Here is a 16013-nt window from a genome sequence, read left to right on the forward strand (position 1 = left end):
ACACAGCAGTGACCGTAGACACCGGCTGCTTTGAACACAGCCTTGTGCTCAGACAGTCCCCAGGGCCCTGTGCATATTCGGTGTGGGTCCCCTAGGTGCTCCAGAGACTGCCAGCTCTACTGGTGGCCTTGAGCACAGGGCAGCCTGGCATATGCTGTAACCCCTGCACATCCAGACAGTGTCAGGCACGGCACTGCCTGGTCCACACACACACCCAGGGCCTCGTTTCCCCGACTTTATTCAGTGGCACGTTCACAGCGGGGATGGGGGTAGACACAAGGTGGGGCCTGATCTGTCCTGGAGCCCTGGGGGCACCACACACCATGCACTACAGATGGGAGGGGGCACAGGGGGGCTCGGTGGCCCCAGCAAGAAGCCTGTACTGGGAGGAGACAGTGAGGAGGAGGTCCCCCAGCCCAGGCCCACAATGGGAGGGCCTGATGCTGGGCTGAGGTTGAGGGGAGGGGGTAGGGGGCACAAAGTGTCTGTTCCAGAGGGGCCAAGTGGCCAAGCCTTACCCAGGACACAAGCCCACAGGGCGGGCTGGGGGACACTCTGGACGTAGAGCTGTGCCACTCTCCCTTTGCCCCTCTGGTGAGGGAGAGGAGGGTTTTGGGCTGGGCCAAGCAGCTACCCTGTCCTGCCCCATCCCATCCTCGGCCAGTCAGAACGGCTTTGATGTCTGCTTGAAGATGAAGCCTCGGTATGCGAGTGTCTTCATGATGTTGGCGATGTTCTTGCAGTCATCTGAAAAGAGGAAGAGAAGACATTTAGATGGGCCCCAGAGCCTTCCCCTGTGGGCCCAGAGGTACACGGGTGGGGGTGGGAGGCAGGTTCAGATTCAGGAGCCATAGGCTCTAAACCAGTGGGTCCTCCCCCCAGGTGGCAGCAACTCCAGCTTCAGGTTAGGCCGGGTGATGCTGGGCCAGCAAGAAGCCTGGTCTCAATGCTTCTGAGTCCCATAACTCATGCTGGAAATTGGCCGGCGTGTCCCTCCCTGGCCCCAGCGGTGATGTATGGGCACCGTCGCAGTAAGAAAAAGGCAGAGTAAATGTGTAATTTCTCCCTTGACGGCCCCCGGCCGCTGGGCGATCCTTCTTGTTGCCGCCGCGTGGGGACGGCCCGTCTGCCACACTCCGTCTTCCCGCCACCCGTCTTGATGTCTCCATTTCATTACTGTGCAGCCATTCATCACGCCCACGGCCAGGGTGACTTTGCCGGCACTTGCATGTGTGTGGGAGATGTGGCCCAGGCCATGATCACTGGTGACAAGGCACAAGTCTCGGCACTTCCGGGCCGGGGTCCCAGGCTCACGTGCTCCAGCAGCTACCGCCTGGGCGCCTGCTCCTGTGCAGCCCAGGCCAGTGGAGAGGGGCCGGGTCTGTGGTCCTCCTAACAAACACCCTGGCCGGCAGCCTTCTACCAGACACGCCTGTGTAGCTCAGCCCAAGCCCTGCCTCTCCCACCCCGGCAGGCTTCAGCCCTGTCTCTGGCCATATCTCAGATTAAAGACATCTGCGCCTGCCAGACCCTGTCACAGCAGTTTCCTCGGTATTGACTGCCGTAAGAAACTCCATGGTGAAAACTGTCCTAGACCCCGGTGGCCACAGGAACAGGTACTTCTGGAGCCTCAGTATCATGGTCATGGGCCCCGACTCCCTCACCTGCCTCTTCTTCCATCCCCCTCCCACCTCCCATAGGTGCTCTGCTCCTGTGCCATAACCAGGACCTCAGCTGCCACCGCCCTCGTGGGGTCGATGCTGTGGTGGCAGAAGTACGTCGATGTCATAATCAGGTGTGGGGGTGGTAAGGTCAAGGTGGGGTCACGAGGCCCCTGCGTCTGTCAAGGACCAACCCCTTGCACTGAGCTCCCAGCCTGCCCTTGCCAGGACCTTAGCAGGAAAGGGGATCCACCAGAGCTAGAAAAAGACTGTGGGAGTGAGAGGAGTCTGGTCAGGCCAGGTCCTGTATCATCAGCCAGACACCAGCTCTGCAGACCTGGCGCTCAGCAGACAGCTCTCTAGGTCAGGCCAGACAAGTCACACGGGGTCCTGTCTCTCAGAGCTCAGTATGAACGTAGCTACAGTGGATGTGGGCATGGACAGGTGACCCAGGCACAGGGACACCTTGTTCCTCTAGGTGCTCGGGAAGCCATGAAGGCTGGTGTGAGGCGGAACAGTGAGAAGACAGATGGGTGGGTAGTGGCGGCCATGGCAACTCCAGACGTGACCCATCCCCATGGTTTATGGGCCGGACACGCGCCCCGCTCAGCTGAGGCCCCGTCATTTGTCTCCCTTAGTGTGCACGCCTGTGCTGTGGGGGTAGAGGGTGGAGGGAGGGGGCTGTGATGGGAGGAGCTAGGTAGTCGACAGGAAGGGGAATGGGGCAGGAATGGCTGTGCAGGAGGGGCGGGCCTCAGGAGTGGGGAGGGTTTATGACAGGGCCCAGGGGCTGTCACGGCACCGTTGAAAGGGCCACGATAGGTGATTTTCTTCCCAAATAAATCTGGCCTTGTCAGGGCCCCTCCGATCCTTGCTGTCTCCGGCACTCTGGGGACCGTGGCCGCTGTGCATATTAAGAATAAGTCCCCTCGTTATCTGCAATTATCCAGCGGCCACACACCTCATTTCTTCCAGCAGAAAAGAAAATTAGTTTTCTATTGACTTCATCTGGCTCCTCCCTCATTGCTGGACAAATTGCTCAATCTACCTCCCCTGGCCCAAGTGAATGTGCCCAGCTCCTCCCCCCAGGCCACCAGCCATCCAGTGGGGGAGCACTGACTTCCCACCTGTGCCTTGTCTGGAGCTGGGCAAAGGTCCATGTGCCCCAGTCTTGCCCCTGACCTCTCCCCACTCTACATGCCAGATGGCTTCATCCACATCCTGAGCTTCTGAAAATTGCTGTCTCGTCTGGGCCTCTCTCCTGAGCTCCAGACCACAGATCCAAACACCTCTGGAACCTCTCTTCCTAAGTATCTATACAAACTCAAAACGTCCAGCAGTGAACTAATTTTCTCCCCCAAGCTCCTCTCCCCTATGTTCTCCATCCCAGTGAATGGCACTCCCAAATGTCCCAGAAGAAACCTGATTCAAGCTTGACATCCTGCCTTCCCCCCAAATCCAATCAAGCGTGAACTGCAGGCTGTATCTTCTTCTCTGTCTCATCATCTACTTCCCTTCATTCTGGCACCACTTCCCAGTCCAGACCCCATCATCTCCTGCTCTTACAACAGCAGCTGGTCCTCTTTCTTTTCCCTTTAATCCATTCTCTTACAGCCAAAATGATCTTTCTCACACAAATCTGATCACGTTCTTTTCTCTTTAAATCCCTTCAGTGGCTCCCCTGCCCTTACTTTCAAGTCTACACATTCCTTATTATGACTTAAAGTTAAAGGCCCTGCAAAAACAGATCCCTGCTATCTCTGGTCTCACCCCCGTCACTCTCTACTCCCAACGCCCGGATTCCAACCTCAAGGAACCACTTATGTTTTCTGAAAATGACAAAGTGGGTTTTGGAGTCAGACCTGTTTGTAGTTTTAACTTCGCCCACTGGCTGTGTGCCCTGCGGCAAGTGCCGAGTTTCTCCAAACTTCAGGTTCACTAGGGGTGACAACAGATACTACCTCAGTGTTACTGGGAGGACTGAACGGGTGATACACCCACATGTCTGCACATGCTGTGTGTGGAATACCTCCTCTCTTCTTGAAGGGAAGGCAAGGATGCTAGTTTTCTGGATGACCCAATGGTGAGAAGGTGTATACTGTACAATCTGTGGCACAGATTACACAGGGGCCAGCAGCACACTTGGTGAAACCACTTGTCACTCGCGCCACAAACTGACTACTGACCCTGTCCACTGGGGATTCTGGAGTCTTAACTTGTTGCAACTGGCCCACCACAATGAAGAGAGACCCAGACTGGGGAAGACAGCCCTGAAAGCCAACCTAAGAGTCAGTGCAACCCACTGATCAGCACAGAGACAAATCTGAGCTTTTAATAGACCGTAAGTTCAGAGAGAGCACCGGGTGAGCCTCCCAGAAAGTCCTCTGCTCGAAGCTCTGGGGCCATCTGGGTCAGCAGCCCCACCTTGTGGCACGTCATTGAGCTACTGAGGCCAGCCTGAGGCTGTTCTGAGGTCGGGGGCAGGAAGCCTCGTGCCCACAATGGAGGCCTCCAAGAGTAGGTCTTCCTCACCTCCAAATTCTAGAAGACTAACCTGTTTTTATGTTCCTGCAGGAACATCAACTCGTGACAAGATTGCCCTCTTCTTTTGGGGGGCATTAATATTTTTAATGTTGGAATTAATTTTTCATGTTTTTATATTGCCAAGGCTGTAATGCAGGGGTCGGCTGCATAAACCCCTCAGAGAGGTGAGTGGGGGCCAGCACCTAACAAAGGATGAGCTTGCTGGCTGGCTCCAAGGGTAGTCAAATATCTGCTTGGCAAAACAGCTGCTAGTGGAAGGGTGGCTCAGATCGCTTAGGACAGCCGGCAAGAACACACACAGGGCAACCACCTGAGGCTGACACGCTCCAGTTGGCTGCACTTGTCTGGGAGTTGAACGGTAGAGGACAGGATGCAGAGCCTGGGCCAGGGCCACCCTCAGGAGGGAAGGGACCCAAGGAAGCTCTTGGAAGGCCATCTATTCATGCACTCATTCATTCAGCAAATACACACTGACACCTTCTGTGTGCCGGCTGCGCAGGGCCATGCTGGGCCACAGGGCTGCAGACTCTGCAGCTCCCTGCCCTCGAAGAGCTCAGAGACTGCATCTATAAGTGGTGCAGTGTGAGCAGTGCTATGAGAGAAGGAGGCACAAAAAAGGGCACTTTGTTCAGTCCAAGGTTCAGGAAAGGGTTCCTGGGAGGACGAAGTTAAACATGCAGAGAGGGCCGGCCAGCAAGTTGGGGTTGACGTGGGGAGGTGTTCTCAGCATACGGAACAGCACAGGCACATTTCTGGAGGGGAAATGTGGAGTGTGCCCCACAAATTTAAGTTGAGCAGGTGGGGGATGATGAAGAATAAGAGGCAGGGGAGCGGCGAGATGAAGGTGGCGAGGTCAGCAGTGGCCATCTAGAAGAAACTCTGCAGAGCCCCGAATGCCAGACTAAGGAGCTTATAATTTCACTGTTCTGGGAATGATGGGGAGACTTATGTGTTTGAGGAGGAGCATGACAGGACCCGATTTGTGTTTCAGAATTATCTTTCAAGGATTACAGGTATTAACGCGGAAGGCAGAGACAGCAACTAGCAGACTCTACTATGTATTTCTGGTCCAGGCCAGAAATGGTAGCCCAGAACTAGGCCAGTGGCGGTGGAAATGGAGGTGGAGATATACTGGTGATGTGGAGAAGCAGATGGAGGCAAGAGATTTTTAGGAAATAGAATGAGCAAGACTTAGTGAGGGGACTGGGAGGGCTGGAGGAGGGATGCGTCTAGGATCTGAGTGCCACTCACCGAGATGAGGCAAACCAGAGAAGGTGCAGGTTTGGGGCAGTGATGAACGTACCTTCGGATGTATTAAGTCTTGAGACGTCTATGAGACAGCTAAACTTATCAGGCATTTCTTTTATGGCTTCTGGGCTTTGTATCTTGCTTAAACAGGACTTCTCTATCCCAGTGTTATTAGAAAACTAGCATGTATTTTCTTTGGATACTTTTTGTATTTAATTTTTTAATCTGTCTGGAATTTACTTTTGTATGTGGTGAGAAGTAGAAGATCTAACTTTATTTTTCCCCTAGTGGGTAGCCAGTTGTCCTGTCGCCATTGATCAAACTGTCCACACCTGCCCCATGCTTTTGAAACGATGCCTCTGTCTTATATACCATCCCCACACATGGATCTGTGGGAGCCAGGAAAGAGAATGAACGTGAAGTGATCAAAGAGGCAAACCAGATTGAGAGGACACCTGGAGCAGCAGGGTGACAAGCCGCTGACCTTACAGGGCTGTGAGGCAGTGTGCCCTAAAGGAAGCCTTAGACACAACCTGAGGCCTCCTGCCTAAAAAGCTCAGCTTGGCAACACACCTTATGAGTGATCTCCAGGTGCTGGTGAGGAACGGGGCCGGAGCCCACGGAGCAAAGATGGGTGGAGAGAACAGCACAAGGAGCAGGAACCATGACAAGGAAAAGAGAGCAAGAACCTGGCGCGTGTCAACATTCTAGAACCTCATCTTGTTTCCACCTCTTTCTGTCTGTCAGGACACCTTGGCAGCAGCGTGCCTGAGCGCCAAGTGTCAGTGGGACTGCCGGATCAAATATGTCCCCAGCCCCACATGGGACACACTTATGCTAAAAAAATTATTTGCTGTTTATCTGTTTAAATTCTAATTTAACTGATGTTCCTATATTTTTATTGCTAAATCGGCAACTCGGTGCTGGGGGCCAGCATCTCAGGCCATGGCTGGGTGCAATTCAGGGCACAACAGCAAATAGGAACTCAGAAGAAAGGAAGCCAAGGCAGGGAATTTAGGACTAAACCAGCAGAGGGCCCCTATATATCCTTAGATTCTGGGTTCGAATCCAACCTCCATCACTTAGTAACTGTGTGAACTTGAGCAAATTACTGTACTTTATTTAACCTCTGTTTTTGGATTCTTCTCCTTTAAAATGGGAATAATAATGATAATTATAGCAACTACTTCTCTCAAAGGGTTGTTAAAAAGATGAAATGAGTTTTTATTTGTGAAGTGCTTAAAACAGTGGCTGGGTTAGTTATTAGTAGTAGTATTGGTGTCGTTATTCCAATAATATCCAATAATAATATTGTTATTCTAACAGAAATACCCTGATATCCCCCAACCCCTGCTCCTTGTCCCAGATGTGGCCCACAGAGTCCCCTGGGCCTCCAGACAGGGTGACCTTGGCCCACCCGACACACCCTCCAGACATAGATTCCCTTCTCCCCACTGACACGGCTCCCACGGCTCCCTCCCCCTCCCCCCAGACAGGTCGTTATAGCCTCAACTCCAAAGTGACCCCTTCTTCCAGCCCCTCCCCGCATCCCCCCTCCACCCCACCGAGGTGCCTGGAGGTGCCACAGGGCTGATGGTGAAGGATGACGGTGGTTCCACAATAAGGGGAAAAGGCAATTTCATCTTGATTAGCAGGCGATTTCTCTCTCCGTAATAAGCGCGCTCCAAATAATTAGCGTGTTTTACGTAATAATGAAATTACAGAAATGCAGTCCACTTATTCAAACAACTCACCATTACCATATTTTTAAATATTAGACTTAATTAGAGTTTATCACTTCGGAGAAGTATGCGGACCAAAGATGTTTTTAAAAAAATCCTCATAAAGTGTTTATTAAGCGCTGGTAAAGCTGGGATAATGATGTGTTTAGAAATTAAGGCAATCAAACACTTACCGCCGCTTCTGGAGGCCGGGCATGGAAATGAGGCCATTACACGCCCATTACCCGCCAGCTCACAGCCACTTGGGGGGCGGGGAGAGGATGCGCCTGGCCGAGAGGGCACAGTGCCCAGAAACGCCTGTGCCAACAGCCCACAACAGCCTGACCAGTAAGCACAGCATCACTTAACAGGACATCTGGCCACCAGGAGCCCAACTCAAACCTGGCCAGGCAAATGACTGGACAGGTCCCATACACCCAAGACTAACCCAGGTCCAGACTCCCAGGCCTGGCAGGACATATCAACTTCATTTAAACCCCAGTGCAGAGTGGGGACAGGAGCCAGACTGGGCAGCCAGAGAGGTCAGTGAGAAGAGGCGGAGGCTGAGGAAGCTACAGACCCGTGTCTACTCCCAATTCTGGGCCACACAGGAAGGGGCAGCTAGAGTGGTGGAGAAGGGTCTAAGAGGAAGCTGGGGAACTGAGCTGGGAGCCAAAGACGCAGAAGAGCCAGGGGCCAGGCTCAGGAACACACCTGGGGACAGACTCGGACTGGGGAAAGTAGGCAAGAAGGGTGGCGGGAGAGGGGCTGGTGGCTCCAGGCCCCATTTATCCCAGTGAATAACTAATTCCAGAATTTATAGTGCTGGGTTTTTGTTCTGTGGCCATTTATATCTGCGAGGGGAGGAAATGAAGAGGCAGCGTGGATGCCACATCTTTCTGTGTTATTGCTTGTCTGCCATTTGCAAATCATTATTAATTGTGGGCCCTGGTGGCGGGCTGGGCGGGGGCCGGGCTGGGTACATCCACATAGCTCTTCATCAAGGACCCCAGCCGCTGCCCCAGAGAGCCAATTACCCCGCCCTGATTGGGATCAGATAAAGAGGGAATTTTTACAAATTAGGGAATAAATAGAATTTCCACACAGGGCGCGGGCAGGACCTGAGAGGCTGTAATGAAAAACCATCCGTCACCATCAGCGCGGGCTGGGCACATAGCCCCGGCACTCCCTCCCTTTGTGGGCCCACCCTCATGCTCAGGGGCCTGGACGTACAGGTCTAAGGACACCCCAACCCCTCCAAGGCCCGGGAGCAGGGAGAGGAGTTCCCAGTGGGGCGCGTGTATGCCCTCTGGGCCCCAGCTCTGACACTGTCCCTAGTGCTTCTTCCTCAGGGGCTTGAGGAGGAGGAGACCGAGGCAGTCCTGAGAACGACCAGAGTTGGGGACCACGGGGCAAAGACCACATCCATGCCCCTCCAGCTATGGCAGCCCTAGGGCAGAGCCCCGGCCCGTGGACCACTCACTCTGGGTTCCCATTAGCGCTCCTCCCCTTGGATCATTAAATATGTATATCTTATTACACGCCTTGTTAGAGTATCGAGCTCTATTGACTGATGATAAATCCTGAGCCTTGTCCTGGCCATAAATTTATCTGGAGATGATGAAGACTCAATAATCTAGTCAGGCAGATAATATCATCGGGCCTTAAAAAAGATCATTACATTATATGTCAGAATTAAAAGTGAAATACGCCGTAGTAACAGGGCGGCTGCTCTGGCCATTACAACGGGTGCCCGCCTCCCCTCACTCATCCCCAGCCAAGGCCCCATCCAGGTAGAGGGGCCAAGAAGCCTCGCCCTCCTCTTGGCTCTGGACGCCACAGATAAAAGTGCCTGATAACCTAAGGCAAAGTGAAGGGGACCTGGCCTGGGAGGGGACAGGGGAAGAGGTGGCTACTGAGAACAGCTGAGCGCCTCTGCCGTCCCTGGCAGCCACTTCTGCCCCAACCGAGCTCCCACCTGACCCTGTCCCTAGGGGTCTCCTGTGGGACTGTCTTCTGGGGGTCCTTGAGTGGCTCCAACAGGAAGGTGACAGGGCTTCACACCCTTCCAGACTGGCCTGACCAATCAGGGCAGATTCTTTCCAAAATGGAGACACAGGGATAGGGAGAGGTTAGGCTACTTGTGTGTATGCCCCAGGCACCTGTGACCTGGCCCCAGACCCATGTGCCAGCAGCATATCTGAGGCCTTTCCTGTGAGCACGTGCTATCAATCCAGACCACGGTCACCTCCTTCCCGAGAGCCCTGCCTGTCACAGCCTCTACATCCTGTCATTTGAGAAACTTGCCGCCAGCCTCTTGTTCTTCGACCTCAGCACTAACAACCATTTCCATTATACCTTATTTTCACCCATTTCCACAGTCACACACTCCACCTTGCTAACATCCTCCACTGTTCTCCCTTTGAAATGTTAAATTCAAATATTCCCAGTTACTGGTGATAATATGCTTTTTCTTTCATCTCACTGGAACCTCGAAACTGTTTACATCCCTAATATCTCCAGATACATCCCTCTCCTGTGTTCACCTTTTTCCCCGTCCACTTTTGACTGCTTACCCAACAGCCACTCCCCTTCTGCGAAGCTGGCAGAGCCCACTCCTCCCTCCCTGACCAAGGGAAACCTCCATGGTCTGAGCCATTTGTGGGGACCCTACCCCCTTGCCAGCCATGGGTTTAGGAGTGGCCAAGTGTTCTGGCTACTGGGATATGACGGTAAGTTTGCTGAAAGACCTTCAAGGAAAATTTCTTCACTCTCACGAAGAGAACCATGAGGGGAAAATAGTCCTGTATATTCTGCTGGATGTTTTCATGTCTGCACATAATGTCTGGGACTGCAGAAGCCATATTCCAACCTTGAGGGGACTTAGCCTGTGAAGAACATGCTGAAGATAAAAGAACAGAACAATGGAAAAAAATCTGGGTCCTTGATGACATTGCTGAGATGCTGAATTAACCAACCCTAGGATCACCTTAGCTCTTTGGTGAGGGAATAAACCCTCTTATTATTTAAGATTTAAATTGGGTTTTCTTTTTCTTGTAGCCAAAAGCTTACTAACATACAGAATGTAAAGGCAGGAAAGAGAATGACAAAACAAATGAAGGGAGGCAAAGGGCAATGAGGACGCTATTTCAGGCTAGGAAGCTGGTAACCCTTGGTATGCTCTCTTAAAACATTTGCTCAGGGCTTCCCTGGTGGTGCAGTGGTTAAGAATCCGCCTGCCAACACAGGGGACACGGGTTCGAGCCCTGGTCCGGAAGATCCCACATGCCGTGGAGCAACTAAGCCCATGCACCACAACTACTGAGCCCGCATGCCACAACTACTGAAGCCTGCGTGCCTAGAGCCCGTGCACCACAAAAAGAGAAGCCACCACAATGAAAAGCCTGTGCACCTCAATGAAGAGTAGCCCCCGCTCGCCGCAACTAGAGAAAGCCTGCACGCAGCAACAAAGACCCAACGCAGCCAAAAATAAACAAATTTATAAAACAAACAAACAAAAATTTTCTCAAATTGTCTCCTGCTGTATCTCAGGACACAGGCCATGTTACCATAAAGGCTAAAAGAGTCAAGTTTAGGTGGGAACCCAGGTGAAAACAGAGGGAAGAAAATACAACTTTACAGAGAAAGGATTTTTATGTCTCTGACTTGCAATTTAAGTTGACTTTTTCAAAGTCCCACGGCAACACAAAATCATGAGACTCAAGGCTTCTTTCTCCCCTGCCCTTCTTAGCATGTCGTTTCCAATTTCCAGGTTATCTTATGGTCCAAAATGGCTGCTGAAGCTCCAACCATCACGTCCACATTTTAGGAAAGAGGAAGAAGGAAAAAGCAAGAATAATGTACTTTCCAGCTAAGTCATTTCCCTTTCAGTATTGTTCCTGGAGGACCCACACACTTTTCCTTTTATCTCACTAGCCAGAACTCAGAGACATAACCATATCCAGCTGTATGAGAAACTAAAAAAGAAAAGTAGTCTTTTAACTGGGTACCCCCTGCTGCCCCTAATTATCCAGGGTCTCTGTTTAGTGAGGAAGAAGGTCAATGGCTATTGGGTACATACCAAGCAGTTTCTGTCCTAGCAACATAACTGATACACCTCGCTTTGGAGCTTGGATTCCATGGTCCATCATCTTAGTCCTTTCTTGCCAATCGTCTCAACTCTCTTGCTCCCCTTTTCTCCCATCACCCTTGCCTGGAAAAACCCAAACACTGCCTTCTCTATGCTTACATCTGGGCTGAGTGTGATAAGAGAAAACTGAAACCTTACAGATTCAGGCAACTCATAAAATCATAGTCATCAACCTCAGCTGGGTGTATAAAACTGCCCCATTTCCTATGTGCCTGATCAGTGTGCATGCTCTCTCTCCCTTTCTTGCTAGTTCAATTTCCAACTTTCTCTACTTTCCACAACTCTCAAACTCCCTACCCCCAACATCGCCCTGACCCTCTCACCCACACAACCTCATCTTCTACTTCACAGGAAACACAGAAGCCACACCCCTGCACCTGTGCCAGTCCTCGCCTTTCATCCTGATACACGAGAGGAACTGTCCTGATGTCACTTCTGAAGCCCATCCCCCCACTCCACCTGGCTTCTGGAGTCTGACCCGACTGCCTTTTCAAGGGTCTTACTTTGTGAGTAACCCCCTTTCTCTCTGATATAGCTTCAGTTGCTTCTTCTGCACTGGTTCCTTCATGTAAACATGTAAATATATTAAATCTCTCCCATCTTTAAAAACAAGCTCCCTTTAATTCCTTTCCCCTCTTCCCATGTGGCTAAGACCCCATCTTTCCTCCCTTTCGTAGCCAAAGGTCTCATTTCCTCCTCTCCCACCCTGTGATCTGATTTCCCCCAGCAGCGCCTTACCAAACTGCTTTCTCTAACAATCCTTATGGCCTCATGGGGCTGAAGTCCAATGGAAGCTTTTCAGGTTTAGATCAACCCAGTGGACCGACTCATGCCTTGAAACTCTTCCCTCGGTTTCAGTGACACCACCTTTTCTCCACTACCCTCCTCCAGCTCCCCTGTCTGCGCCTGCCTTTTCTCCTGACTACCCCTAAGAGGTGGGTGTTGCTAAGAGTGGTCGTTGGAATTCTTCCCTTTTTACTGTCTGCACTCTCCCTGGACAAACTTATCCACCCCTAAGCTTTAATTACCATATATTTTCCCATAGTTTCTAAACCTGTATTCCTACTACCACCATCCTGGTCCAGGGCACCACCCTCCCTCATCCAGGTAACATCAGTGCCCCAGCCAATCTCCTCTATAGCGTCCTTCTAAGCCACAAATCTGGTCATTTCACTGCCTGTCTTAAACCCCTTCAATGATCCTGGAACTGAAAAAGGACATCAGTAGAAATGCTGGTGAAACTGAAGTGAGGCCTTTCGTTTAGTTAACAGTAAAGTAATACCAATGTTAGTGGCCTGGTGCTGATAGTTGTACTATGATTGGGTAAGATGTTAACACTAGGTAAAGATGGGTAAGAAAGCCTTCTGCAAATGTAAAATGAGTTCCAAGTAAAAAGTTTAAGAGTTAATAATTAAAACAACAACCATCACCACCACTTCCAACGGTGCCTCACTGCTCTCAGGATAGCATCCAAACTTCTACATTAAGTCCTGGGGATCTGCCCAGGTGTCCCCCTCGGGCCTCATCTTTCCCACTCTCCTGTTGGACCGCGGAGTTCTGCCTCTTCTCCCTCGTGGGTTTTTTCACGTGCTCTTCCTTCTGCCTGGGAAGCTCCTCCCCCACTGGAGTGCCCCCTCGTCTATCCTGAGGGATGGAGGCTTGCTGTGGTTTCCTGAGGTGCCTTACCTGCGCCCCCATGTAGGCGTTAGGAACCCCTTCTGTGTGTTCCCACAGCACCCATGTTCCTCCATGTGACTGCCTCTGTCACTCCCTGTTGGACCACAAACCCTTTGGGGGCACTAAGGTTACCTCAACAGAGGCCCTCAGTAAATATGTATTAAGTGTAGGGAAGGAAGGACTGGAGGAAAAGAAAGAGGGAAGGGTGGAGGGACAAGATCACAGGTGAGCCTACTCCAGCCCTGACATTTGCCACCTGAAGCCCAGACAGGCCCAGGCCCTGAAAATCAGTCACGGTCCTTCCTTAGATTCCAACGTGCCAGTGGCTTCGGCCCCTTCCCCACCTCCACTCCTTCCTAGTACCTTCATTTCCTCAGGACCTGCTGTGCCAGGAGACTGGCTGGGACCTGAGCTCTCAAGTGACCTGGCCAGCCTGTCCTGAACCAAGACATCTGGGGGCAGAAGCTGTGGTGCTGGGGCTCCGTACACCCCGCCAATGATGCCCTGGAAAAGGGCCTGGCGATGCCTGGGGACTCTGGGAGGGGGGCTGCCCTCCCTAAGCCCAGTCCCACCTGGTAAATATTTCATCCTCAAGCTGCTCAGCTAATCCCTATTAATTTCAATACCGCTGCCTTGCCTGGCTCAGCTCCCAATGCATTATTTATCCCCTTTGTTTGTTTGTCGCTAACAGGTGGGCCCCAGCGGAGGCGCTGACTGGGGACAAGCCCACTCCATCACAGTGTGGCTGTGAATTAATCATGAGGACTAATGGGAACCACCTCAGCTCCAGGCACTTCCCTAGCCCCCTCCCCCTGCCCTGGCACCCAGGGGTGGGCCGGGCCACCTCAGCTCAATTTAACTCAATTCAAATCAACACATTTTACTCACTATCTATCCCCAAGAGTCAGACACTATGATATGCTTTGGGGATACAAGCTGAACGAAACAGACATAAATTCCTGCCCTCAGGGAACTTACAATCTAGTGGGGGAGAGAGGCATTAAACAACTTCTTAATGAGGACTGTGACGGGATGCTCCAAAGGGGGAGTGCACAGAGGAGGGGCGCTGACCAAGGCTACGAGTCGGGGAAGCTTCCTTGAAAAGCAAACTGAGCTGTGCTCTGCAGGAGGAGCGGGACTTGATTAGGCCAAGCGTGGGAATGGGGGCTCCCAAGGAAAATAAAGCCACGTGGGAAGGCCCTGAGGTGAGCGAAGGCATGGCAGGTTCCAGAAAATGAGGGAGGGCATTGTGCTGCCGCGCACGGGGCACGAGGAGAGAGGCTTGAGAAAGGAGCACTCTTCTCCCTGAATGACCAGCATCTGTCCCGGCGGATTAGCAAAGAGTCCTCCTGAACACCCGGACACAAGCACACACTCACACCACCTCTGCCGACCTGAGTGACATACAATTGCCTGACCTTGCGCCTGTGACACCGGAGTGGCAGTCAAGATTATGAACCTTCAACTGCACAGATCAGGAAACTCAGGCGAGCATCTGGCCTGGAGGCTTCTGAGGGGGCCAGTGTGGGCCTTAGCACCCTGAGGCTTAGGTGTGCCCGTGACAGGCCAGGGCTGGGGACACTGAACGGCCTCGGCCACAATGCTCACATCACCCCCCAGGAAGGAACCTGCCTCACCTCTGAAAACCCAGCACTGGACGGGGCACCCACAAGATGCCAGCAAACACCTGCTGAATGAATGACCGCACAAGAGCGAATCTCTCTCTGGGGAGATCCTTCCCCAGAGATCTAAATAGACGAGGTTAGAACGAGCTAACCTGTTCGCAGGGTGTTACAGTACTTTCATGGTAAGCCTCACAGTAAGCCTGAGAGGTAGGAGCCATCATCAGCCCCATTTTAAAGAGGAAGAAACAGAGGCCCTGGATGGTGAATGACTCACCCAGGAGCACACAACCTGAAGTGATGGGCCGTAACCAGGATGAGGTCAGCCTGGCTCCAGGCTCCCGCATATCCATAGATCTAACCCCTCTGTGGGGTCTCTTCCCCAAGGATCTCCCTTGGTGACTCCAGGGACCCTACTTCTTGAGGACAATCCTAAAAGGCACCTTGTTTATGAACCAAGTGTAGCTCTGCCACGGCAGAGACCTCATTGGGCACATGATCGGGGTGTGTAATTCTATTCAAAGTGGCCACTTTGAAAATCCATGTGTCTCCAGGCTCTCCGTCCATCATGGTGTCAAGTCCTGGAGCAGAGGCATCCTTCAGCGCCTCCCAACCATGGTCTGTGTGCCCGCATGCCTGATCGCGCCCGTGCGCCTGTCCTTGGCTGGGAGCTGCTCTGGCAGCACTGCCCCGCCCTGTGAGAAGGCTCGGGCTAGCCTGCCTGCTTGGCCCAGCCTTACCCCTGCTTTCAGGCTAGCCTGACTGCCGGGCCCCACCCCTGCCCTAAATGCCTCCTCTGCCCTACCGGGTCTCTGTTCTCTTGGAACTAGGCAGCCAGCGTGGAGGCAGCCTCGATAACTCGCTAACGTGCTGCCCATGCTGTTCTTAAAAATTTATGACTGTGCAACATGAAAAATCCGGCTGAGGAGCCGTCATTAGCGGCGCTGCCTCCCTCCCCCACCAGAGCCGCCCTCGTAAATTGAGATTTATGGCTGCAGCAGGCGGGGCGGGGGCGCGTGCAGACGGCGAGGATGCTGTCGCGGAGACAGGCAGAGGCCGATGAGGCTGCGATGGGGCCGGGGGCTCCCCCCTGCGGCAGCTCCGGTTCATCGCAGTCTGCGGAGATAACTACCGAGAGTAACGTCTGGCCTGGGGTGCCGGCCTAGCGCGCGGATGCTGATTACGTTTAGCAGTCGGACTGCAGAGGGAGGAGCCAGTCCTGTGCCAATCACTGGCTCCTTGAGGTGTAGGGCCAGATCCTGAAGTCCAGGGGCAAGCAAGCAAGGGCCTCTTAGTAGGATGACTTGGGGAGGGGGAAGGTTGGACCTAGGGAGGAAGGATCATCCTTGCTGGGGTCACAGGGCCTGGGCCCCCCAGAGTCAGCTTCTCC

At 52.7% G+C, this 16013-nt stretch overlaps 1 protein-coding gene across 5 annotated transcripts in view; it reads right to left on the bottom strand.

The window, feature by feature from the left end:
* Window positions 1-21: 21 nt before the first annotated feature.
* Window positions 22-16013, bottom strand: part of ERI3 (ERI1 exoribonuclease family member 3) — a 129283-nt gene continuing 113291 nt past the window's right edge. For all 5 annotated transcript variants that reach the window (XM_079901631.1, XM_079901630.1, XM_079901629.1 and 2 more), the window contains one exon: window positions 22-747. In XM_079901631.1, the coding sequence (XP_079757757.1) occupies window positions 665-747 (83 nt within the window). In that variant the 3' untranslated portion in view covers window positions 22-664. The remainder of the gene's footprint in view (window positions 748-16013) is intronic.

The sequence above is a fragment of the Stenella coeruleoalba genome, assembly GCF_951394435.1.
Source record: "Stenella coeruleoalba genome assembly, chromosome: 1".
In the NCBI taxonomy this organism is placed as follows: Eukaryota; Metazoa; Chordata; class Mammalia; order Artiodactyla; family Delphinidae; genus Stenella; species Stenella coeruleoalba.